The sequence below is a fragment of the Pipistrellus kuhlii genome, unplaced genomic scaffold, assembly GCF_014108245.1.
Source record: "Pipistrellus kuhlii isolate mPipKuh1 unplaced genomic scaffold, mPipKuh1.p scaffold_m20_p_7, whole genome shotgun sequence".
NCBI classification, from domain to species: Eukaryota; Metazoa; Chordata; class Mammalia; order Chiroptera; family Vespertilionidae; genus Pipistrellus; species Pipistrellus kuhlii.
This window is the reverse complement of record NW_023425573.1, coordinates 2,219,446-2,244,691: the sequence shown is the minus strand read 5'-3', so window position 1 is coordinate 2,244,691 and position 25,246 is coordinate 2,219,446. Positions and strand designations below refer to the sequence as shown.

Genomic DNA, 25,246 nt, shown 5'->3' with positions numbered 1-25,246 from the left:
GTTAGTTCCGGCATTGTATTCTGTGGCAGGTTCCAGAGCTCTCGGAGGGCTCTCACATTTTTAATCTGCTTTCTAAGATTTTTGCTGGAAGAGCTCACCTAACCATACACCAATGAATATGTAATCTATCCGACAAAGTAAATCTTATCCAGGAAAAAAAAATGGCCTAGATGAGGTTTAAAGGAGTTATTTTTACTTTAATCTTATAGAGAGGAAATTGTTTTTCAAAGAGATTGGAGCTAAATATTGAATATATATAATATGTTTTTCTTTCAAAAAGATAATGGATTCTAAACGGATAAGAGTCCAAGGTTGTTAAAGAGACAGAAACAAAAGTCTGTTCATTGATCAGCTTTTAAAAAACCTCCACACTTCCATATTCAATTACAGATGGCATTTTGAAGATTATCAAAGATGAGTGCTTGCAAGACAGAGTTAAAGAAGAAGAAAAAGAATGCGTATTTGTTGAGTATCTAGTCTGTTCCAGGCACTGTGGGCTGTGTCATTACCGGTGGCGCCAGGTGATAAGGAATAATATCAGCCAATTTTTAATTGTCCTGAATCTATCAGCCGGGCAATAATAGCACTTTGGAGGCAGGAATCCCTGCACAACGTGGTCACACTGGCTTTGGAATAAAACAGTCTTGGCCATCCCCATAATACAGGAACCCTCTTTTTAAAAAACTCATTGTCTGTTTAGTTGGTTATTATTAAAATGGATATAATCACATTTCCTTAAAAACTGGATATACTTAAAGAATTTAAATTTAAAAATAAATACATAAGGAAGTGCATAAAATAAATGCATATATATTTTAAGAGTAAAATCAGTCAAGATATAAGGATATGAATATTTTTCAGAATTTCTAAAAGTTAGTGGACATTGTGTAATTATTTATAAACTAGAGGCCCAGTGCACAAAATTCATACAGTTTGGGGGAGGGTTGTCCCTCAGCCTGGCCTGCACCCTCTCAAGTCTGGGACCCCTAGGGGGATGTCTGACTGCCGGTTTAATCCTGATCATTGCTGGATTGGGCCTAAACTGGCCGTCAGACATCCTTCTCACATTCTGGGACCACTGGCTCCTTACCACTCACCTGCCTGCCTGCTTGCCCCTAACTGCTTCTGCCTACCAGTCTGACTGCCCCCTAACCATTCCTCTGCCAGCCTGATTGACATCTAACTGCTCCTTTACTGGCCTGATTGCCCTTAACTGCTCTCCCCTGATGGCCTGACCACCCCCAACTGCCCTCCCTGCCCTGATGGCCTGATCGCCCACAACTGCTCTCCCCTGCCATGGCCCACCTCTTCCACTGGGACCCTCCTCCTCCACATGAGGTGGCAAAGATGCCAGGATGGGCCTTCTCCACACCACGCAGAGCTGTGGGACCCCCAGGCCTCACCACGCGGAGCAGTCACTGGGCCTTGCCTCCACTGTGCAAGTGGCCATCTTGTGGCAGCCATCTTGTGATTATGCCATGCATGAGGGCCATCCATGCTTTTATTCGTATAGATAAAAGCTTAGTTAAGGTACATGAAGATGGATATAAAAAGATAACAGTGGAAGAGCAAGAAGTTCTGCTAACTACTGTGGTTCCATTTGACTTTCTTTTTAAAAACAAAATCTGAATCCTGGTACCAGGGCACTTTGAGCTTAGTAATTTGGGGGGAAATCTGTGCTTTTTTTTTAGTTGCAGTGTGTCCTTTTAGTACCCATGATAAGAAAATATTTGTTTTCATTCCCTGGTGTTGCTGTTTTTCAACATTCTCTATAAAATGTGCATTTTGCTTCAAAAGTTTTGCATTCTTTAATGTCCATTTGAATTATTCATGACCATGACTATAGTCCCCTAAATATTTTTACATTCTTCATGCTGCCTATTTGGATGAGAAGCTACTCAGATAAAAATAAGAACTGACCTGAACCTTTCCTTTCTCTCATGCAGAAGTTTGAGAACGTCAGGTTCACTTTTCTTTTCATCAACATTTTTTTTAGCTCTCTTTGAAATACTGTAAGGGAGACTATGGAGTATCAACGCATTTCAAAAATACAAGGAAAAACTGCCTACATGAAAATTTTATGGATTGGGGACACCAACGAAAACAAAAGGGAGAATGACGATCAAAGTGAATAAAGAAAGAACAAGAGCAAAAAGAGACTGAATAGTAAGTGGGAGGGGAGGGAGAAGAGGCAACAGGAAACGAAGCCAGTGTGAACTTGGAGAATGAAAAGCTGCATGTACTCTACGGAGGACACGTTGGCCATCCTCCCACACTCTGATCAGAGCCCCAAACACCCAAGAAAAGCCACCTCATCCCTTCCCAGCAAGCTGCTGGCCTAGCAGCTCTGAATTTGCTCAATAGTAAAATGGCTGTTTCCAGACAAGGAGGCCTCTGTCTAATGGGACCTGTCCTGGGCAGGGCATGCTCATGATCCCGTGGTCTCCCAGGAATAAATTCCATGTAACATGAGTGAGGAAGTGGTCCGTCTCTTTTGAGGTGGTCTTGGCTGGTGTTTTTGTTGGGAAGAAAGTTCAGGATAGCATGTATGCTTTAACATTCGTCTGCCTGCAGATGTCCCTGCCTTACTTTGCATTTACACAGTGTGGTAGGATAGCACGTGCCCGCTATCACTGCACACAAAAAGACCTATTGTTTTTAGACTTTTAAAATGGAAACCACAAAATAAATGTAAAACAGAGAGTTTTGTGGGTAAGAAGATAAATTAAGGTTATAAGTTGAAACACAGCTACTTCCCCCAGGCAAAGGTAATTAATTCTATTAACTCTCCGTTAAATTATTAAAGGAGGGCAGCAAGCTGACCAGTCCTACTGAATTAATCATGGTAATCTCTGAACTTTGTCCTTAGCATGATCATATAGACAGAGCGCTATCTGCTTCTTAAAATGGTAGGTGAGAGACAACACCCTTTCTTCTACTTGATACAATTTCAGCACTTTTACATACTTACTTTATACCAATTTTAAGTGCTTTATATGTTTGTGTGCCTTTTCTTACCACTTCTCCATTTTAGGCTGTGACACTTTTGGAAACAGGAACCAAATCTCCTTCATTTTGTTTTCATTCCAAGCACCTAGCACAGTACTGGACCACAAGCTCAGTTGGTTGATTAAATGAAAAGCAACCGTATTGCCGGGGTATAGCAGAATATCTTTGGAATCTCTGCCCTGCCTCTTCCTAAAAGACCTCAGTCATTGCTTCCTTCATCTGACAATTAGGAATGATATAGTTACTTTGCAAGGTTGTTGTGAATACTTGCTGCCTGGGCCCTATCACCATAGGCACTCACCGATATTAAACGTCAAAGTACCCACAAATGAAGACGGTGCAGAGACACAGCCTTACCCCTTACTATGGAGCCGAAGTCTCATGCTCATACATCTATGCTCCACATATAACCACTCTAGAACACTAGAAGCTTCAACATCTCTGGGCAGCAACGGAATGCAGCCCTATTATTCATAGACCTGGAACCTGTAGGCATTGGCTAGTGAGTCGGGACAAGGCAAAGAACATCATCCAGGGTTTTGTAACACCTTCTTCATTTTATTATTTAATTTATCAGTTTACTTTTAACAGGAATTTTCCATTTGTAGTAATGATCACTTTTCCCCTTCATAGACCTTAAAATTCTTGAGAAAACTCTATAATGTGTTGTGTTGGCAGATGGGAGGGTATTTAGCATACGACAAGCATTGAATGCTAGATAATAAAGTCTATTACTCAGAAGAACAGATAGCTAAGGAAGCATCTTTTTTACATAGCCTGGTCTGCCCTCCAATATTGCATATCTTATTCTGCAAAGGTCCTTGAAAGAGGAAAAATCCCAGGGATGACATCACAGACCCTAATATATAATGTGACATTGAACCCATCATATTCATTCATTAACTCACCAAATGTATTAAATTCACACCATATATATTGTAATAAATGGGAAAACCAAATAAGAAAATCAGGAATTGTGTATTAATTGTACGAGCTAAGCAGGAACATGCATGGGGAACAATGGGGACACATTACAGGGGCTGCTAAATCAGTTATTTGTGTTTCTTGTACAGCAAGATTCTAGGACCTTAATTCTTTAAAATTTGCTACCTTAAAAATTTACCTTTATCCTTTCACCATAACAGTGGATATCAACTGTGGACAATTTCCTCCCCAATTCCCAGGAGACATTTGGCAACGTTTGAAGACATGTTTGATTGTCACAACTGGAAGGGGGTGGTGCATATAGTGTGTAGAGGTCAGGGATGCTGCTAATCATCCACAATGTACAGGACACACAAAGATTATCTGTCCACAAGGAGCAATGATGCTGAGGTCAAGAAACCTTCCACGAGACTATGACAGATACAGATTTACTCCATGATGACTCATCCCACATCCACTCCCTATAACCAACTCAGGAGACTTGCAAGTCCTATTCTGGAACTCTGAATAGTTTTAAGGAAATCTTAGAGAATGTATTTCATACTAGCTACTTTTTAGAGGTATTTTAGAGTATTATGCAAAACTTAGATGTCCTGAGACCAGCACGTGAGCTTCCTGAGTCCAGAAAATTAACCTTCTGGGTGAGGCATGAAAGCCTGACTCAAGGTGACCCATGGCACAATTTAACTACCTTTTGCTGGACCCAATCATATGTACAGTTGCATAGAGACAGCTAAGGGCCTCTCCTTAAGATGCTATAGAAGTAGATTCTGTCTCAATGGTACCTAAATGGCTCTATTTTGGAATGGAATTTAATAAAAGAAACACCTTGGCCTCAAAATGTTAAATGTAAGGTACCGGGAGAAAAAGCAGGCCCAGATTAGATTTTACTTCCTCTCAGACATGTCTAACAACAGTTACATTTGGGAAATGTCACATTTCTATAAATTCTAGATCATCTTATGCACTTAGACTGGGTGTCTTTGTGTTTCCTGTGAGTGGAAAGACTACCTGTGTAGGTGTTATCCATGTGTGCCATAGTACATTCTGTCTATAAAAGGACTTCCTACCAGAACAGACACATATGGCAAATCCTGAAAAGAAAACTCAGAAATTCTTTTTCTTTCTCTCAGGACTAGTTAACTATTTCTATTTTTCTCTTTCTCCCCATGATTATAGTTACATGGGCATCTAGTGACATTGGAAAGAAGATGCAAGAAGTGCTCTAGACCTGTTTGATCCCATGAGTGTCCAGATGACATCCATTATTGACCTATAACTACAAATAAGGACTTACAATGGCATCAAGGGCCTCTTGGTGAGTTGATGCAGTTGTCCTTCCTGTCTACTCCTGAGTAGAAGTCATTCATTAAAAAAATTAAACATTTTTTTTTTTTTATTTCAGTTTCATCCTGACTTTATTCCTTCAGGGTCATTCATGCTTCAAATATAATCCTACCTGTCCATGTTCAAAATATACCTATTTTCTAAGTTACCAATCATCAATCTATATCAGTTAAGATATTAAGATTTAGAAATACCTTAGTACTTTGCTTTGTCTTAGGGTATTTGATATTAGGAGAGACTTTGAATATATATATATAGTGAAGACATACCTCAAATTTGTTTTCTGATAAATAAAAAATGAACCTTCATTTTTATATGAATACTCACGAAAATGATTACCAAATGACTATAAATTATACTGAAATTAATTCACTCTAGTGTTTGACCTATACAGGCTATTTCATCTCTGTAGGCAAATGAAGACACATGCTACTCTATTTCTTTTTACATCACATTCCCAAAAATTTCTTCAGGTCAGTTTCTAAACACAACTTTTTAGTGTTGAGCCTTGGCACTTTAAAATGATGCCAGGTAAAATTTGCTGAGCTCTGTTTTAAGTTCCATAGAAGGAGCCGTTAAATAGGAACAGAGATCTGAATTTGGAAATTCTGGGTCATGGATGAGTGTGGGCATGACGGAGATGGGGAGCAAAGCCACAGAGGCACTTCCCCTGCAGGATCTGCAGGAATGCTGCCTCACTCCTCCAAATTATGGCCCTGTGAGCTCCAGAGGATGATCTCTGCCACTTGCCAGCTGTGTGAGCAATAGCACAGCCAGGTCTCCCACTGTTCTGATGTATTCTTGGAGGCAGTGCAAGCAGGAAGGACCGTAAGGGTAAGTCCTGTGATGTTGGCTCATCCATTGTGCAAAGGAGCAAAAAATAAAAACACCCACAAAAAAACACATAAATTTAATCTTTTCTTTTTTCAGACAGCTTGTTAGTGTGGACACTGAATATAGTGTTGGATGTTATTTTTAAAGTACCTCATCCCGAAGCTAATGTCCAGAGAAGTATGAATTTAATGACAGGAGGCCATTGCCAATGCAAAAATACATCAAAGCACACCTGGTAACTGGCCAGCAAATGGTGACTGCAGTGCGACCGTCATGTCTTTCAGAGAGCATTCTATTACAATAAACATGGTGGGCCGCTTTTGATGAGGCCAACGATGGCACTTTTCCTCTCGCTTACAAAAAAGAAAAAGAAGACTATTTTGTCTCTTAATGAGGCTGTGCTGGTAAGTCTTTCTTCACCAAAGGGAAGCAATTTCGTGAAACGGCTTACCCAGTAACCATGCTCAGTTTCATTGCTTGGCTATATAAAGCATAAAAGTTAATAGCATGGTGGGAGATACCATTAATGCAATTTTATTATTGTACATAATTTTCCAAATTAAGCTCCAATTACTTGGTAGTTTAGAAAAAATATGGAATATACAGCTTGAGCTAGACAATCTATCTGGAGGTTAGAATAAAATTTTCAAAAGCAGATATTGTCAGCTGTCTAGCGAATAGTCAACAGAAGATAAAATAAACCTTGACTTTAATCATAGTTGCAAAACTAACTCAATGGCTCATCTCAGGCAACTCTCATAAGTTTGATTCTCTATTATAACAGACTAGTGGCCAGGGGCATGGAATTCATGCATGGGGGGAGGGGAGAGTATCCTCAGCCTGGCCTGCACCATCTCCTATCTGGGACCCCTTGGGGATGCCTAACTGCCCTATGGGATCGGGCCTAAACTGGCAGTGGGACATCCCTCTCACAATCCAGGACTGTTGGCTCCTAACCATTCACCTGCCTGTCTGCCTGCATGATTGCCCCTAATTCTGGCTGCCAACCTGCTCGCCCACAACTGCCCCAGCCCTTGCCGGCCTGATCCTCACCAACTGCCTCCCACTGTCAGCCTTCTTGCCACCACCTGCCCCGCTGCTGGCCTGATTGCCCCCAGCTGCCTCTCCTGCTGGCCTGATCTCTCCCACTGCCCTCCCACCAACCTGATCACCCCCAATCAATTATTCTCTCTCATCAATGATGTTTTTATCTATCTCTCCCTCTCCCTTCCTCTCTGAAATCAATAAAATTATAAAAAGAAAAAAAGAAAATTAAGATGGTAAATGGTCTAGAGTTTCTCTTTTTATTCTTCAGCTGAACACCATAAAATAGGACACACATTAACCTCATGTTTAAAGATTGTTGTTCAATTAAATATAATCTCAACTTTATTGCTTTGACTTCTAGACCTTTAATTTCTTTTTTATGCATTTCTTAGTTTCTGTTATATCTGGAAGTATCACATGGAGTAATATTAATATTATTCTTCCAGGAGATCATGCCCTTGACATTGCCCTTCTTATGCTCGTGATCAAGGGCAATGTGTGCCTGACAATGTGAGGAGGGACAGAGAATCTTTTAGGGAATAAAGGAGGATTGCTTGGCCAACCAGTTTAAAAAGAAAACTTTGGGTAATTCATCAAAAGTCGATTATGCTTAAAATACACATGGTAATTTCAGCTTGTATCCACCTGTCCATTCAGATTTAAAGCATCCCATTTGTAGATATGTATATAAAATACAGTTATATATCTAGCCGAGGATGGTTTCCTGGGTGTCTCATAAGATCTGACCTCCCCAAACAACTGAACACACTTGGGCAGTGCCTACCTGTCTTTAAATAGCGCGTCATCAGCCCCTTTCCTGCGAAGCAGATCCTGTGGGCCGTAGGGCGTGTCTTTGCATTTGGAATCTGTGTCACACAGCAAAGTTTGCAGGAACGGGAAGAAGCCAGTGCTAGGAAGGTTTCGAGGTGCAAGGTAACCTGAAATTTAAAACAAACAATATGACATCACTATGACATGTACCTGGGAAGAAGAGATGTACTAACCCTGTTCTGGAAATTACCTTTTGGATTATGACCATTTGGGTCCCCCATGTACCAAAAGAGTTAAAATGCCACAAAATCTTCTTCCTTGATTTTATTCCAAGGAAATGGCTGCAAGAATGTTTTCTAGAGTGTTTTAAAAACAAATCACAGTGTGTCCATATAATAAAAGACAATGCAGCCAATAAAAATGTCAAATAACAGAAAATATTTATAGCATATTGTTAACTAAAAAGAGCAAGTCAGAAGGCAGTATGACCAGAACAGTCCTAATCTTTTAAAAAATATATATAACAATATATGCATATATAAAAACCTGTAGGAATTTTTTTCCCCTCTCCATGGTATATTTCACATGAAATTTACTTTTGTTTGAGTATATATGAAAAATTCTTTCCCAAATGGACATGTCTTCTTTTCTAATTAAGATTGTTATAAATTCAGCCAATCCTTCAGCTACCAAAAATATTTTTGGTCTCCTCAAAAATTAATATAATAGAAAATTAATTATCCTAATCACACAATACTTTTTTGTTTAAAAACCAGTACTAATGGTGTGAATGAACATGCAGATTTTCCCTGTGTGGGTTTGTATGTTTCTTTGTTTTTTGTCACAGAAAACAAGAACTATAACAGTAGAGGGTTTTGTAACCTTTACGTTAACATCTGTTTTATAAACTACAAAAATGGCATACACATGAGTCGAGAAAATAGGCAAGCTGGAAAGAACAAATCTTTCCACAATTACTTTTGATATTGAAACTCTAGACTCCTCCCCTTTGAGAGCATGAGGACCCTGAACTTTCCAAAGGGGCAGACTTAGAAACTATAAGGGTATTTCCAAACTGAAGACTAAAAAGCAAAACCTTAACTTCCTCAAAATTCTGTTAAAAAGATTGTGTTTTCATCTGTAAAGAGATCTGTTTTCATTATAAAAAGAAAGAGGGAAAGGTTTTAAAAAATATAGTGCGAGTAACATGGCTAAGCATGCATTCATATATTAGCAGAGAGAATAATAAATCAATTTTTGATTCATGTAGCTTATGTGCAGAGTGAGACAAAGAAAGAAAATTGGAAATAAAAGGGAAGGGGCAATAAGAAAGTTTGTCAGATGTCAAGAGGAGAGAGAGAGAGGGGTGGGAGAGAGATTATACTGTTTACTTTAAATTGGAAAAAGGAGACAAAAACCGAGGAAAGTGGGCTTTTTCTAGAAGCTGGAAAAGGCAGGGAAATAGATTATCTTGGAGCCTCCAGAGGGAATGTAGACCTGCCAACACCATAATTTTTAAATGCCATTTAAAAAAATGACTAAATTTTAGACTTCTGACCTCCACAAATGTAAAATAAGTTGGTGTTATTTGTTAGAATACTAGGTTTGTGGAGATTTGTTACAGCAGTCATAGAAATACCTAATACATAAAATCGTACCAGTATGACTTAAAGTTTTGAAAATTCAGAAGAAATTAGAAAGACAAATCCACCCCACCACTTAGTACTACCTTCTAAGCAGCTTCTCTCTTTGACATCAGAAAGACTTAATATTAGACTCAAGTGAGAATTGCAATGAACCAGCAAGATTTTCACTGTAGTACAATCCCTTGAGTAAACTAGAGAAAAGCTGTCACATGAGCTGTTAATGTTCCACGCCATCCCTCTATAACAAAAGTCTGCCCCACGAACTGCACACAGCATGGCCTTGACAATTCTGCGGCACAATTTCATTATCAATGGTGTTCCACCCAGTTACACAGATTGCAACTGTGGCTGCTTACTAGGGGTGCTGGTCTGCAACTGGGCTTAGCATTATTCCATGTCGAACAAGTGCAATGGGTTGTTTAAATGGAAGGCAAGTGGAAGGGCCACAAAAACAGTGACCCCTCTGCCCTATGCGTCTTATCAAGGTGATGGTATGCCTGAGCCAGGCAGTGCTGAAAACAGTGGAAGCTCAAGGGAAGCCATATTGTAACAGGAAGAGAAGGAACAAGTAATCAGGGAAGAACACCTGGGAAGAGATGGCACATTACATCCAATTTTTTCTTTTTCTGGAAATGATTAAAATTTGCACATTTTTAGAGGAAATTTGAAAGAATTTAAACCCACAATATTCTTTGAAGATTAACCATATAAATACACTGAGTGGCCAGATTATTATGATCTCTGAACGCATAATAATCTGGTCATTCAGAGTATATCCTATATAATAAAAAGCCGATATGCAAATTGTCCCCTCCACCATGAGTTCTATCAGCAGGCAGGCCGGCCAACTGCTCATGTCCCCTCCCCTTGGCCAGGCTGGCTGGACCCACCCATGCATGAATTCATGCACCAGGCCTCTAACATATATCATGTGACCTGATTATTATACATTCAGACAGATCATAATAATCTGTCCACTTACTCAAAAGAAAAATTTGTCACAGAATTTTTAATATGTTTTTATTGATTTCAGAAAGGAAGGAAGAGGGGGAGAGAGATAGAAACATCAATGATGAGAATTTCTGATCAGCTGACTCCTCCATGCCCTCTACTGTCGATTAAGCCTGAAACCCAGGAATGTGCCCTGACTGGAATGGAACTGGGACCTCCTGGTTCATAGGTCAAGGCTCAACCACTGAGCCATCCCAACCAGACAGCCAGGCATTATTTTTTTTTTTAAGTATTTTTATTGTTGGTAGTACTATCTGGCATTATTTTTTTATACTAAGAAAAAAGTAAATCCATTTTCATATCAAGGTGGGTAAAAAATGAGTCATCATAGCCCCCTTGGGCCAGAAGGACTGGGAGATCACAGGATTTTTAAAAAACAAGTCTGGATGAAGATTTAAAAACAACAACAACAAAAAAAAACCAAGTACAAACAGTATACATTTTGTATGGTTCTATATATAATTAATATTTAGCTAGTCACAATGGGTTTATGCAAATGAAGAATTGGTTTAGGTGTGCACACCTTTAGTTAACACAATGCCACGTGGGACATGAATTGCCTGCACTACTTATTTTACCATCATTTCTTTTTTTTTTTTAATTGCCTTAAGTTTTATATATGTCTCCTTTTCCCCCAATTGACCCTCCCCCCAAAAAAAACCATTCCCACCCTGAGCAAGTCTCCACTGCCCGTGTCTGTGTCCATTGGTTATGCTAATATCCATGCACACAAGTCCTTTGGTTGTTCTCTAACCCCCCACCTTCCCTGTCTTTGTCTCTGGATGTATTTTTGTTTATCAAGTTATGATGATCATTATATCCTACATATGAGTGAGATCATGTGATATTTATCTTTCTCTGACTGGCTTATTTCGCTTAGCATAAAAAAAAAAAAAATAGAATGCCCCGAAACCGGTTTGGCTCAGTGGATAGAGCATCGGTCTGTGGACTGAAAGGTCCCAGGTTCGATTCTGGTTGCGGGCACAACTCCAGTAGGGGGTGTGCAAGAGGCAGCTGGTCGATGTTTCTCTCTCATTGACGTTTCTAGCTCTCTATCTCTCTCCCTTCCTCTCTGTAAAAAAATCAATAAAATATATATTTTTTAAAATAGAATGCTTCACAAATTTGAATGTCATTCTTGCGCAGGGACCATGCTAATCTTCTCTGTTTCGTTCCAATTTTAGTATATGTGCTGCCAAAGCGAGCACTTACCATCATTTCTTAACGGAGAAACATACACTCATTAAGATGAAGAGGCCTGTTACAGCAACATTAGCACTGATTTATTAAGCATCTACTGTATTTCACATGCTATGCTAGGCATATAACATCCATTTACAACATTCATCCTTTTTTGATATTCATAGTATACTTTTTCATGCACATCAACTTTTCACAAAATCTATAAATGGCCTTGAACTAGCAAGTCAAAATTAATTAAAATTAAGCTCTACTGTAGCTTTCTTGTAAAAAAATGATTTTTTTATCTTCTGTCCACCTCAATTATGTGTGCAAGGAAGTAACCACTCAGAAAAATGGTGAAATGAAACTATCAGACATTTTTTAAAAATATATATTTTTATTGATTTCAGAGAGAAAGAGAGAGAGCAAGAAGCATCAATGATGAGAGAGATTGGCTGCCTCCTGCCCACCCCCACAAGGGACTGCACATGAAACCTTGGCATGTACCCTGACCAGGAATTGAACCATGACCTACTGGTCGTAGGTCAATACTCAACCATTGAGCCACGCCAGGCAGGCCCTGCATACATTTTAAAGAGCTGCTAATTCTAAGTTGAACTTCTATTCTGAAGGTGTCTCTAGAACTTTCAAGTTCCCAAATTATGCTTCTCTTTGTATTTTTAATGCTAGAATGCAGAGAAAATAGAAACATTTCTCTATCCCTTACAGATCTTCCATATATCAAGTATGCATCAAGCAAAGTTAAGGCTAATAAGTTGCCCACATTCATATCCAGAGCCCAGATTTAAGGATACAAATGGAAAAAGATTACAACTGTGCCCATGCCAATACATGAAGGGGAAAATTTTGTTCAGGGTGTTTGGATGGAGTGTTTAGGCTGGATAAAGTTCTTGGAATCATAATTTCTAAAGGTTTCATACAATCATGTCCATCTCTGGGAGAAAAGATATTGAAGAATTTGCAATGTCATGGGTAATTGGAGTAAGAAGACTCCGGCATAATCTAAGAGAGGTGGAGTAGATGGGAATCAAAATTCCATCATTTTATGGCTTAGTTTCTTAGGGGCTCCAGGTAGAGGCAGTAAGAAGCCCCCTATTGGTGGAGAGAAGATCTCCACATAAACTGGATACAGTTGACATTAGTGACAAAGACAAGCAATGGCAATGACAGAGTCCAATGCTACTTCAGGGAGTGGAATCAAACCAGACTAAAAAACAGTTTTAGGAACAGACCTTCAATTACTTAAGGCTTTACCTAAATCAAATTTACTTTTCATTAAGAATGAAACCAGCTTTACAAAAAGACCCAGTTCTAAAGATTTTTTAAAAAATAGATATTTTGTAAACAACTGTGATATCAAGCAATGTATCTATGTTTAACTAATAGAGGGAACATGTTTGATATTTCTTTCCTTTTCTGCATAGTATCCCTTATTCAGAACAATCTTAGTGCAATATAATGTGAAGATTAGAGCAGTGGTTCTCAAAGTGTGGTCCCTGGACCACACGATAAGCATCACCTGGGAACTTATTAGACAACAAAATTTTGAAATCCTACTCCAGATATGTTTAACTTTGGGGGGGGGGGGGTACAGTAATCTTTAATAAGCCCTCCAGGCAATTGTTTTGCATGCTAAATTTTGAAAACTGGGTTTAGTGCAAACTTTTTCATAAGAGCCAGAAAGTAAATATTTTAAGTTTGGCATCACAAACAATCTACTGTCTCTATCACAATTAGTCAACTCCAGCATCATAGCATGAAAACAGTCATAGATCACATGTACATCAAGGGGCCTGGTCATATTCCAATATAGCTTTATTTACAAAGAAGTGAGTAGGTTGGATTTGGCTCACGTGCTGTAGTTTATTAATTCTTGGAAGGATGACCTTCCTTACACTCATCCTTCTCCCTCTTCTGCCTTGTTCACTTCTTGTGTTCACTTATTTTCTTCTTTCCTCATCTCATCTCATCTCATCTCATCCCATCTCATCTACTTAATATTCCTTTTCATCTATCAATATTTCTCTTTTTTCTTTCCTTTCCCCTTACCACCTCCTTTATTTACCATTTTCCATTCATTTTCTCTCCTGCTACTCCTCTCTTGCACTTACTCCTCTATCTCTTAGTATTGACAGTCAAGAATACACATTCTTCCAACATCTTACTTTACCCTTTTCACAAGCACAGAAGGATTTTTACCCACTTCCATAATAAATTCAGGAGCACATTGCTCGTTGGCACTATCTACAGAAGTGCTAGTCTCTGTTTATTATATTATCAAAGAAACAAATTTCACAGTCTTCTCAGTAATGAATCGACTTCCACTTCACATCATTAGACTCAGGAAGCATATTTTGTAGGCTGCCAGGGTGATATTTGTGGACATTATAGTAATGGTAGAATTGGAAGACTTCATGCGTTTGTGTGTGTTTTTAAAAGCAAGACAGAACACAGCCTAGGTTTTGTTTTTTTTTTGTATTTCTAGGTGAAAAGTAATTTTGTCTTTATTCCATTAGAGACATAAATGATAAATTTTAAAAGGAAATACCTTGCTGAGGCCGGTTTGGCTCGGTGGATAGAGTGTCGGCCTGCGGACTCAAGGGTCCCAGGTTTGATTCTGGTTGGGGGCACGTACTTTGGTTGCGGGCACATCCCCAGTGGGGAGTGTGCAGTAGGCAGCTGATTGATGTTTCTCTTTCATCAATGTTTCTAGCTCTCTATCTCTCTCCCTTCCTCTCTGTAAAAAAATGGAAATACCTGGCTTTTCAAAACATGAAGTGTTTCATTTGGGGATTATTATTTTTTTTAACTTTTTGGATATAGAGTCATGTTGGCAGAATAAGTAGCAGGCCTTCTGATCAGGCAAATGATAAGATTCCTTGTGAAACACCACACACAAAAATTATCACCATAACAAGGGCACAAAAGTAAACAAGCATGTCCAGAAACATTGTCTACAAATAATTAAATAACCAGATATAAATAAAAAAAATATGAAGAAGATGTCTCCTAAACCGCAGCTCTTCCATTGTAGACACAGCTGGTCCTCAGAGTCAATTGGCCTGGAGGTCAATTCCTCCCAGTGATACCAACAGCAGTCAAGGGTCAACTACAACAAGACGGTACTCACAGCCCACAAAGGGGTATACCAAGAGTGTCTACCTCAGGTGATTGGGGAGGCCGAGCCATTGGACCCTATAGGACACCTATTACACAAGGCCACTTGATCAACTCAAAAAAACTTAGCAGCTACCCAATACATAGAAACAATCACAGGGAAACAGCTAAAATGCAAAGACAAAGAAACATGTCACAAATGAAAGAAATGGAAGAAAGCTAACTACTGAATATAGGATTCAAAACCAAAGTTATAAGGTTACTCAAGAATCTTTTAGAAACTTCTGAGGAATGTAGTGAGACCTTCAAGTATCTTAGTGAGAATGCAAAAAAAAAAAAAAAAAAAAAAAAAAAAAAAAAAAAGGAAAATGACTAGTCAGAAATTAAGCATACACTAATTGAAATAATGAATAATATACAGAGATTCAACAGCAGACAAGAGGATCCCAAGAATCAAGTCAAAGATTTGAAATATGAGTAAGCAGCCGAAACCGATTTGGCTCAATGGATAGAGCATCGGCCTGCGGACTAAAAGGTCCCGGGTTCGATTCCAGTCAAGGGCATGTACCTTGGTTGTGGGCAGATCCCCCGGTAGGGGGTGTGCAAGAGGCAGCTGGTCGATGTTTCTCTCTCATCAATGTTTCTAGCTCTCTATCCCTCTTCCTTCCTCTCTGTAAAAAATCAATAAAATAAAAAAAGAAAAAGAAAAAGAAATATGAGGAAGCAAAATCACCCAACTAGAAGAGCAAAAAAAGAAAAAAGAAAAAAAATATGAAGACAGTGTAAGGAGCCTCTGGGACAACTTCAAGTGTACCAACATCTGAATTGTGGAGGTGCCAGAAGAAGAGAGAAAGGAAGATATTGAAAACCTATTAGAAGAAATAATTACAGGAAACTTCCCCTACCTGATGAAAAAAATAGACTTACAAGTTTAGGAAGCACAGAAAATCCCAAACAAGAGGAATTCAAAGAGGACTACACCAAGACACATCATAATTAAAATGCCATGGGCAAAAGACAAAGAGAGAATATTAAAAGCAGCAAGAGAAAAACAGTTAATTACCTACAAGGGAGCACCCATGTGATTGTCAGCTGATTTCTCAATAGAAACTATGCCTTAATTGCTATTGGTATCACTGGGAGGAATTGACCTCCAGGCCAGAAAGTAGTGGCAAGAAATATTCAAAGTGATGAACAGCAAGAACCTACAACCAAGATTACTCTACCCAGCAAAGCTATCATTTAAAAGTGAAGGTCAGATAAAGAGCTTCACAGACAAGAAAAAGCTAAAGGAGTTCATCACAACCAAACCAGTATTATATGAAATGCTGAAGGGTATTCTTTAAGAAGAGGAAGAAGAAAAAAGTAAAAATAAAAAATTATGAACAACAAAGTGACAACAAAATCATATCTAGCAACAAGTGAATCTAAAAATCAAATGAATAAAAAAATCTATGAACAGAATAAACTGGTGAATGTAATAGAATCAGGGGTTTGGAAAGTGAGCAAACTGACAATTCTCAGGGGGAAGGGAGTGTGGGGGGTGTGGGAAGAGATTGGACAAAGATCTTATATGCATGTACTAGTATGCAGTGTCTATGGACATGGACAATGGGGTGGTGAGGGCCTGGGTTGGAGTGGAAACCAGGTGGAGGGGAGTTATGGGGGAAAAAAGAGGACATCTGTAATAATTTTAACAATAAAGATTTTTTAAAAAGGCCAAAACCAGTTTGGCTCAGTGGATAGAGCGTTGGTCTGCGGACTGAAGGGTCCAAGGTTCGATTCCGGTCAAGGGCATGTACTTTGGTTGCGGGCACGTCCCCAGTGGGGAGGGGCGTGCAGGAGGCAGCTGATTGATGACTCTCTGTCTATCTCTCTCCCTTCCTCTTTGAAAAAAAATCAATAAAATATGCTAAAATAAAATAAAATAAAAAGATACTGTCCCTACATCCTCTGAGTTGAACCAGCAGCCATAATAAAGAAATCTTAGGTTACATTAACAAAAAGAGGAAGTAAAATAAAGATGAGTAAATAGGGGATAAAAATGAATTTAAAAAAAGAAAATATGGAAAAAGAAATTAATCTCAGAAATATATTTGTGATATTTTATTAAAGTTATCTTATCCTCCTTGTCATTTTTAGCATATTTTGTTCTTTATTACACTTTAAAGAGATAATTAAAATTATAAATGACATAACTAACCTTTCAACTTATTTCACAACATTCTATCAGAAACCCATAGGACTGTCCCTGTTTTCCCCATGCACTTTCCACTTGAAGGATTAGATTGTTCTCTGAGGGGAGGTGTCCTGTTCCCTGCCCATCACCAGGTAAGATCAATACACTTCTGACTCCAATTCCTATTAATAGGGATTTTTTTTTCCTAATCTTTGTGGCCCAGAGAGACCTTAGGCTAGAGTTAAATACTAATATGACTCTGAATCTGTGGGTTGATACTAGCTCAATAAAATTCCATTTTTTTTAGAGACTGAATAAAATATTAGCTATGGGGGGGCTTACATGGTTCTTAGCAAATGCTTGACTCATTGCAAGTAATTATTAACTATATTAATAAATGAATCCATGAATGAATAAATACTTAAGGATGACAGGAATACTTTGTGATTTGGGATTTTAACATAACCTACATCTTTATCTTTATTATTTGTAGGACAATGTTTCAGATAACAATGGATATAGTAAGTTCAGTGGATAGTAATTCATTATATTCCTGTGCCTTATAGAAATCGATAGATTGATATTGACTCACGTAACTAGTAGCATTTATTGTTATAGGCTCTTTATCTTGGTTTCCTCAAATATCTAGCCATTCCACATTGACAGCTGTAATTTCAACAATTAAATTTATTATCCACAAAGTGAATCCATTCATTATCTATTCAATAAATATGAACATATACTGTGTGCCTGGCACTGAGTGAATTGCTAAGTAAGGTTCATTCTTTTTTTAATTTCTTTTTCATGTAAAGACTAAAAATATATATAGTGTGTGTGTATATGTGTGTGTGTGTGTGTGTGTGTGTGTGTGTCTGTGTGTGACAGAGAGAATAGGGCAGAGAGACAGTGTTTTCAAGCTCATCACACTTTCATTTGAAAAAATGCAAGGAGAAGTCATTTGTTTTCCTCAATTGTCAGAAATATGTATAAAAATAACATATATTTGAAAATAGTGATGCATTGGTTTAAAAAACTTTATGTTTTTAGAGGAATTAAGCAATTATCATTTCACATGAGCCCAAAGGCGAGGCAAGTGTTATGCCCATTTTGCAGGTAACCTCAGTGGGGAGATAAGCAATTTGCTCAAGCTCACATGAAAAATAAAATGCCGGAGATAGAACTAGAACTACATTATACATGACACTAATGAAAACATTTTGTCTAGCTAAGTTTCAGCGTATTTTGGAGAGAAGAGTCTGAGAATTTGAGAAACAGGTGCCACTTCTGGTTTTGCAGTTGAGTCACTGCGTCACCAGAGGTAAACTAACCTCTCCATGTCTCTGTTTCCACATCTGCCAAATTGAGGATAATGGGCCTTGCCAGCTCACGGGGCACAAGGAAGATTAATTAGATAAAGCTTGTGCAAGGTGCTCTGATCATAGAAGAGGAAAGGCCCCAGAGAATCATGAGTTACCATTGCTCATCGCACTGCTGTCGCAACATTTATCTTATTTTCCATGTGGTGGGGCTTTGCTGCTCTAACCTGGTCTCCCATCTCTGTGTCTTGAGCCAATGAATGGCTAGGAGTATTGCATGATGTGTTTCTTTCCCTAGTAATTCATAATATGTACCTGTATCAACTGGCGTAGTGCTTCAATTACTGCTTGCTTAGTGGGTGTGGTGCTGTGACACATTCTTCCTAATCCTCCCCAGGCAAGTCTTGCTTCATAGTGCAGGTGCTTTTCCAAGTTCAAATCCATGGGCAAAAAAGGTAGACTGTTTCTAGTAGCAAAGGCTGAAGCAAGATGCCTAATCCTGAAAGCATTGCGTCAGCAGATCCTATACTCCAGAAGTTGACATCTGTGTATGTTTAATGAATAGAGCCACAGAGAACAACAAACCTTGGGTCATTGGAGATGGTTTCCCACTTGCTAGGATCTTTTCTACACCCCCCATAATCCTCAGAGTTTCTTTCAAGTAACAGCCAACAGGTTTTGAAAGGTGCAAAAAGTGTCCCCGTGGTAATAATTTAGGGGCTTTGGCGATGACATTGCAGGTGCAAAGGAAGTAGAGAAGTAGTCCTCCCTTTTTTATGTCTTTGGCTTATTACTGTTATTACTTTTTAAGATAAGAAGATAAGGACATTTGGACTTGGGACCTTGCTATTCCTTTGATCTTAAAGCGCCCACATAAGCTAATGGTCAGCCCACAGGGCCCCATTACCCACCTTATTGAGTTTCCAGAATAGAATGTGCCCCCTCCTTCTGAATGCTAAGGAGACCCTGTTAGGGGATGGATTCCAAAGTCCATGGCCTGCTCTGTTTAAGTTGTAAACAAATTGGTTTGATCCAAGCTTTGGAGACATAACATACGTGCCAGATAATAAACTCCCACAAGGACTGAATCAGGGGAAGTTGAAAAATGAGAATCTCAATGGCAAGGGAAGTTGAGTCCTGGTGCTCATCGTGGTGAGTGGGGTCTGTTTGTATTGTTAGACGGGGCCTAACAGTACTAACATTTTGTGTGTCTTTTAGTAACAAAGATTCGCAACTGCATTTTTAAAAACCTTCCTGCCATGGACATTTGCAGACATAAACTTAGCAACTTTTATTTCCTCCTAAATCTAAATTCAAGTGAAAAGAAACCTTGGATCCTTATTTCATTGTAAAGCATTCTTCCTATAAAACTTAGTCTCCTAATTCTCCTTGCATGAGTCTAACTAGGAAAGTACCCTGTAAGCTCTGAGGCAGGGCTGATAGGAAGCTGGGTACACATTGGTAAGAATGGGCTGATTGGGCTGGTGCCAGTAAGTTGAGAGCCTGCTTGCTGAGCCCCATTAGTTGCAGCCTCTCCCCTGAGACAATGCTCACCTCCACAGACCCATCAACACCAATTAACATCTAGCAAAGGGAGGATGCGGTGCTTCCTCAGTGCCTCCACCTTTGCTCTGATTTGTGACGGATGTGTTGCTCTGTTAACCCCATTGCATGTCACCCAGCAATATACGTAGTTCCATCACAATGCTTGGACTAAGGAAATGAAATGAAGGGTTAATTCCTCTCTGGTCATGATGGTTTCCAATGGGATGTTGGAGATGGGGGAGTGGGAAGCAGGGGAGCATTAGGATTTGCATAAAGCAGACTCTGGGGTCAAATGAGTTCAGGAAACTAAACTCTATCTTCTTTCTGGGGAAGTCAGAATATATTTGCATATTAAAGACTCCAAGAAAATTTTCAGTAAAATCTTGAATAACTTTGGTTAATTCACATTTCCACATGTGTGAGCCCAGAATATGCAGACTATGGTTTGCATTTTAAGGTAGCACTGGAGTATATCCTGGGAACCAGTATTCCACGGGGTACACTTTGGGAAGCAGTGGCTTAACCCATGATTTCACATATCCCCAACAGAAAAGGGGGCCTGGGAGGAAACATTTTGCTTAAGGAAATACCTTGGCTTTGAGTCTTAACCTACTAACACTACTTTACTCACTGGCTTAGCTCTAGTAATTCAGCAAGCACCTCAGCACTCCTGTTGTGCACCACCTTGAGAGTCCTTCAGCAAACGTTGTCTAAGACATTGCTTGGAGAAGGGAATTTCATCCCAGAAGCATTTGGAGAGGCTTATACAAGTACACATGCCATAATGGGAAAAATTAGATAATGAGGAGATCAGAATGAGAACAAACAAGGGTCAGAAAACACAAAGCCAGCACAGCAGAAGGTGCCAATGGTTTGTGTGTTATTAGATGTTGGTGCAAAATTGAATCTGAATTAAAATGATCATTTACTCAGTTCACAGTGTCCGTACAATACAATAAAAATAAACAAATGTACTACCCTGATTCCCCGAAAATAAGACAGTGTCTTATATTAATTTTTGCTCCCAAAGATGCACTAGGTCTTATTTTCAGGTGATGTCTTATCTTTCTATGTGCTAGGTCTTATTTTCGGGGAAACACGGTAGAGAGGTACAGCTTTGTTCTAGACAGAGAGAAATCTTGCCTCTTGGGCAACAAGAAGTGTGTTTCAGCCGAAACCGGTTTGGCTCAGTGGTAGAGCGTCAGTCTGTGGACTGAGGGGTCCCAGGTTCGATTCCGGTCAAGGGGATGTATGTTGGTTGCGGGCACATCCCCGGTAGGGGGTATGCAAGAGGCAGCTGGTCGGTGTTTCTCTTTCATCGACGTTTCTAGTTCTCTATCTCTCTCCCTTTCTCTCTATAAAAAATCAATAAAATATATTTTAAAAAAAGAAGTGTATTTCAGGGGTCCTAGTGAGTTTGCCCTCACTGAGGAGCTGGCTGAATTGCTAACTTAACAGATGGTCTGTTCACTTGGGAAGAATCAGATCTGGTTCAGGAGCCTATCACTCCTCAACAGCTTGTGTAATACTTGGGGGTCCGGTATTCACATTCCGTTTTTTTACACATGATGTATGCGAAGGCCTGCCCATGGGAAATGTATGTCACAGCCTTTCCGTTCGGGCAGCGCTGCCTGCAGGTGGCAACCTCACCATCGTGTCACACTTGGCTTCCTCCTAAACCAAACATTCTCTTACCAAGGCCCCTCTGCCAATCAGAAAGAGACCATCTAGGTTGTAACTCAAAACATATTACCAGCTTTCTCCCTCCCTCAATGTACAACCAGTTTTCATCAAAGCTACTATCTCATTAGAAAAAAAGAGAAAAAAAAAGCAGGGGAAAATTCCCCAGTGTCGTTTTCCTAAGTTGTACTGTCAAAATAACTAATACAGCAATTAGTATTTTTTTAAGAAAAAAAGTTCATGGTTAATATCTAACTTTGATAAAGGACTTATAAACTCAACACCAAAAATCCAAACAATCCAATTAAAAAATGGGCAAAGGGCTTGATCAGTCACTTCTCCAAAGAGGACACACAGGTGGCCAATAGACATATGTCAAGACGCTCAATGTCACTAATCATTAGAGACATGCAAATTAAAACCACAATCTCACCTCACACTGGTTAACATGGCTATCGTCAATAAATCAACAAATAACAAGTGCTGGCAAGAATGTGGAAACAAGGGAGCCCTGGTCATGGAAAATGATATGGAGTTTCCTCAAAAAAATTAAAAATGGAACTGCCATTTTGACCCAGTGATCCCACTTCTAGGAATATATTTTAAGAATTCCAAAACAAAAATTCAAAAGAATATATGCAGCCCCATGTTCATAGCATCATTATTTACAATAGTAATATCTGGAAACAGCTTAAGTGCCCATCATTAAATAAGTGGGTAAATAAAACAAACTCTAGTGCATTTATACAATGGAATATTACTCAGCCATAGGAAGGAAATATTACCTTTTGACCTGTTGACCTGTTGAGTATTATGCTAAGTAAAATAAGCCAGTCAGAGAGAGACAAATACCATATGATTTGATTTATATGTGAAGTCTAATGAATAAAATAAACTAACAAACAAAACAGAAAAAAGGAAGAAAATGAAATACTTTTGAAAAATATATGAAATTTCATTTTAAACCTAACCAATTGGCAAACATTTTATAAGTCTAACAACATCAAGTGTAGGGGAAAATATGCAGCGGTGAGCACTCTCTTCTTATAGTGGGGAAAAAGGAACTTAGTAACACCAGTGTGGACAGCATTTGGCCACATTCAATGTTTAAAATGTGCAAAACTCCAGGTAAATACACTAGAGACATATGAACATGTGCCAAACAGACATAAAAGAATATTTATCATGATACTATTGGGGGGAAAAGTTGAAAAAAAACACTAAGCACTAAGTACTCATAAAAACACAATGGATAGAAAGTGATACATTATGAATGGTGTATGTGGTAAAAATTAATATAATGAAGCTGCCTAAGTCAATGGAGATAAATATAGAAAATGTAATGCTGGCCCTAGCCAGTTTGTCTCACTGGATAGAGCTTTAACTTGCGGACTGAAGGGCTGCAAGTTCGATTCCAGTCAAGGACACATACCTCAGTTGCAGGCTTGATCCCTGGCCCTAGTCAGGGTGTGTATGGGAGGCAACCAATCAATGAATGTGTCTCTCACATTGTTGTTTCTCTCTCTGTATCTATTCCCCTCCCTCCCAATCTATCTAAAAAAATCAATGGAAAAAATACCCTCAGGTGAGGACTAACAACAACAAAAAAATGTAATGCTGAGCAAAACGTTATGTTCAGCCTAAAAAGTATGATGCAAAAAGATGCTAGAATGGGTTACCATTTATACTAGTATAATGTTTAAAAACCAGTGGACAAATGATACAAACTTTCAGTTATAAGATCAGTAAGTCCTGGGTATTTAATGTATAGCATGGAGCTATTCATTACCATATTGCATATTTGAAAGTTGCTAAGTTGAATAGACTTTAAAAATTCTCATCACAAGAAAAAAAATTGTAATCATGTGAATTGATGGATATAACTAAATGTATTATGGTGATCATTTTATAATGTACACATATATCAATCATTAAAACCTTAAATTAATCTAATGTTATGTGCCAATTATCCTAATATATAAAAACCCAGAGTCTGTAACAACCATCCGAAGGCTCCACCAAACACCAGAAGTCAGTCCTAAAGTCAGTGCTGGGTGGCCGATCTCTCTGGACAGATCAGGCCCAAAGAGAGGCCCGAATAGAGAGAGGCAGAGTCTGATCCACAGCCTCCATGGAAACTGTTGATCAGCCGTTGCTTCTCTCTTACTCTCCAGACTTCACCAGCAGCCATGCCTCTATTTCTCTCTAGGCCTCCAAGGGGGCTACTGATCAGCTCCACCTCTCTGATAAGTCCCAGAGATAGGCCTGAAGACACTGACTGGCATAGTAACTGACCAATCAGATCCAAATTGGCCAGGAGGGGAGGGCAGTTAAAGGTTAAATAAGGCCAGCTAGGGGAAGGAAGATAGGGGTGATCAGGCAGGCAGAGGCAGTTAGGAGTACTCCGGCCTGCAGGGGAGAGCAGTTGGAGGCAAGACCAGGCCAGCAGGGGAGGGCCATTGAGGATGAGATCAGGGTGGCAGGGGAGAGCAATTAGGGGCAATAGGAGTCAGGCAGGTAAGCAGTTAGGAGCCAGCAGTCCTAGTCCTCAATTGAAAAGGGTGCAGGCTGGGCTGAGGGAATACCCCCTTTGTGTATGAATTTCATGCACCAGGCCACTAGTCCATAATAATAAAATCAAAATATGCTAATTAGACTGGACAGCCGAATGATCTTCCAGATGTCATTCCAGACATCCTTCCTGATGAAGTTGCAGAGGCGGGGCTGAGGCACAGGTGGTTAGGGTTCATCAGGCAGGTAGGCAAGTGGGTAATAGCGATCAGGCAGGCAGGCAGGTAAGTGGTTAAGGACCAGCAGTCCCAGATTGTGAGAAGGATGTCTAATTGCCAGTCAGACATCTCCCGAGGGGTCCCAGATTGCGAGAGGATGCAGGCGAGGCTGAAGGATCTCTCTCTGTGCACCGGGCCTCTAGTTTCTCAATAAAACTGGAAAAAACGTAACTGTACTAGAAGACATAGAAAATAAAGGTTCAGGGCAGCACTGTTTATAGTAAGAAAAGAAGAAAATAAACTACTTGACATGCTACATAGCAAGAAAATTTTCCAAGACATTCTTCTGCAAAGAATCATCAAATTGTCCCTGACTACTGTCAGCACTGATTTCAGAACAAAACCCTGCTTCCTAGGACCCCCCCCCTCAATCATCCCCCCAAAATCGAAATCCTGAATCAGGTGTTTGTAATACCCTCTTACTGAGATACTACAGTTCCTCATGGTGTGCATTCTCTCAGCTGCCAGGAGTAAAAGCTCAACTGGTTCAACAACAAAATTAAGGAAAATCCAGAAATCACAGAACTTTTTAAAACCTTGCAAGATAATAGTATAAAGAATCATATATATATAGTACAAATATATAATGTAAGCATGGGAATGCTACACACTGAATTTATGATATCGTTTTTCTTCAAGAAAGAAGAAAGAAATAGAAATTGATCTGGGAGGTTTACACAAGGGCCTCTTTAAAAAAGAAACACAGACAAACACAGATTTCTAAAAGAAATATGGCAGGAAAATGTTCAGGTTTGATAAAGGTAGGTAGTAGATACATGAGTGTTTGTGTCATTTGTATGCTTGCCA

General features: G+C 39.2%; 1 protein-coding gene and 1 non-coding gene across 8 annotated transcripts in view; both read right to left on the bottom strand.

Annotated features, from left to right (window-relative positions):
- Positions 1-25,246, bottom strand: part of ABCA12 (ATP binding cassette subfamily A member 12) — a 172,280-nt gene that overhangs the window by 105,642 nt on the left and 41,392 nt on the right. For all 7 annotated transcript variants that reach the window (XM_036421478.2, XM_036421477.2, XM_036421476.2 and 4 more), the window contains one exon: positions 7,967-8,120. In XM_036421478.2, coding sequence (XP_036277371.1) covers positions 7,967-8,120 — 154 coding nt within the window. The remainder of the gene's footprint in view (positions 1-7,966; positions 8,121-25,246) is intronic.
- On the bottom strand, positions 11,712-11,818 carry LOC118710083. Its single transcript, XR_004985292.1, has one exon. It is a non-coding gene; the product is annotated as a U6 spliceosomal RNA (small nuclear RNA).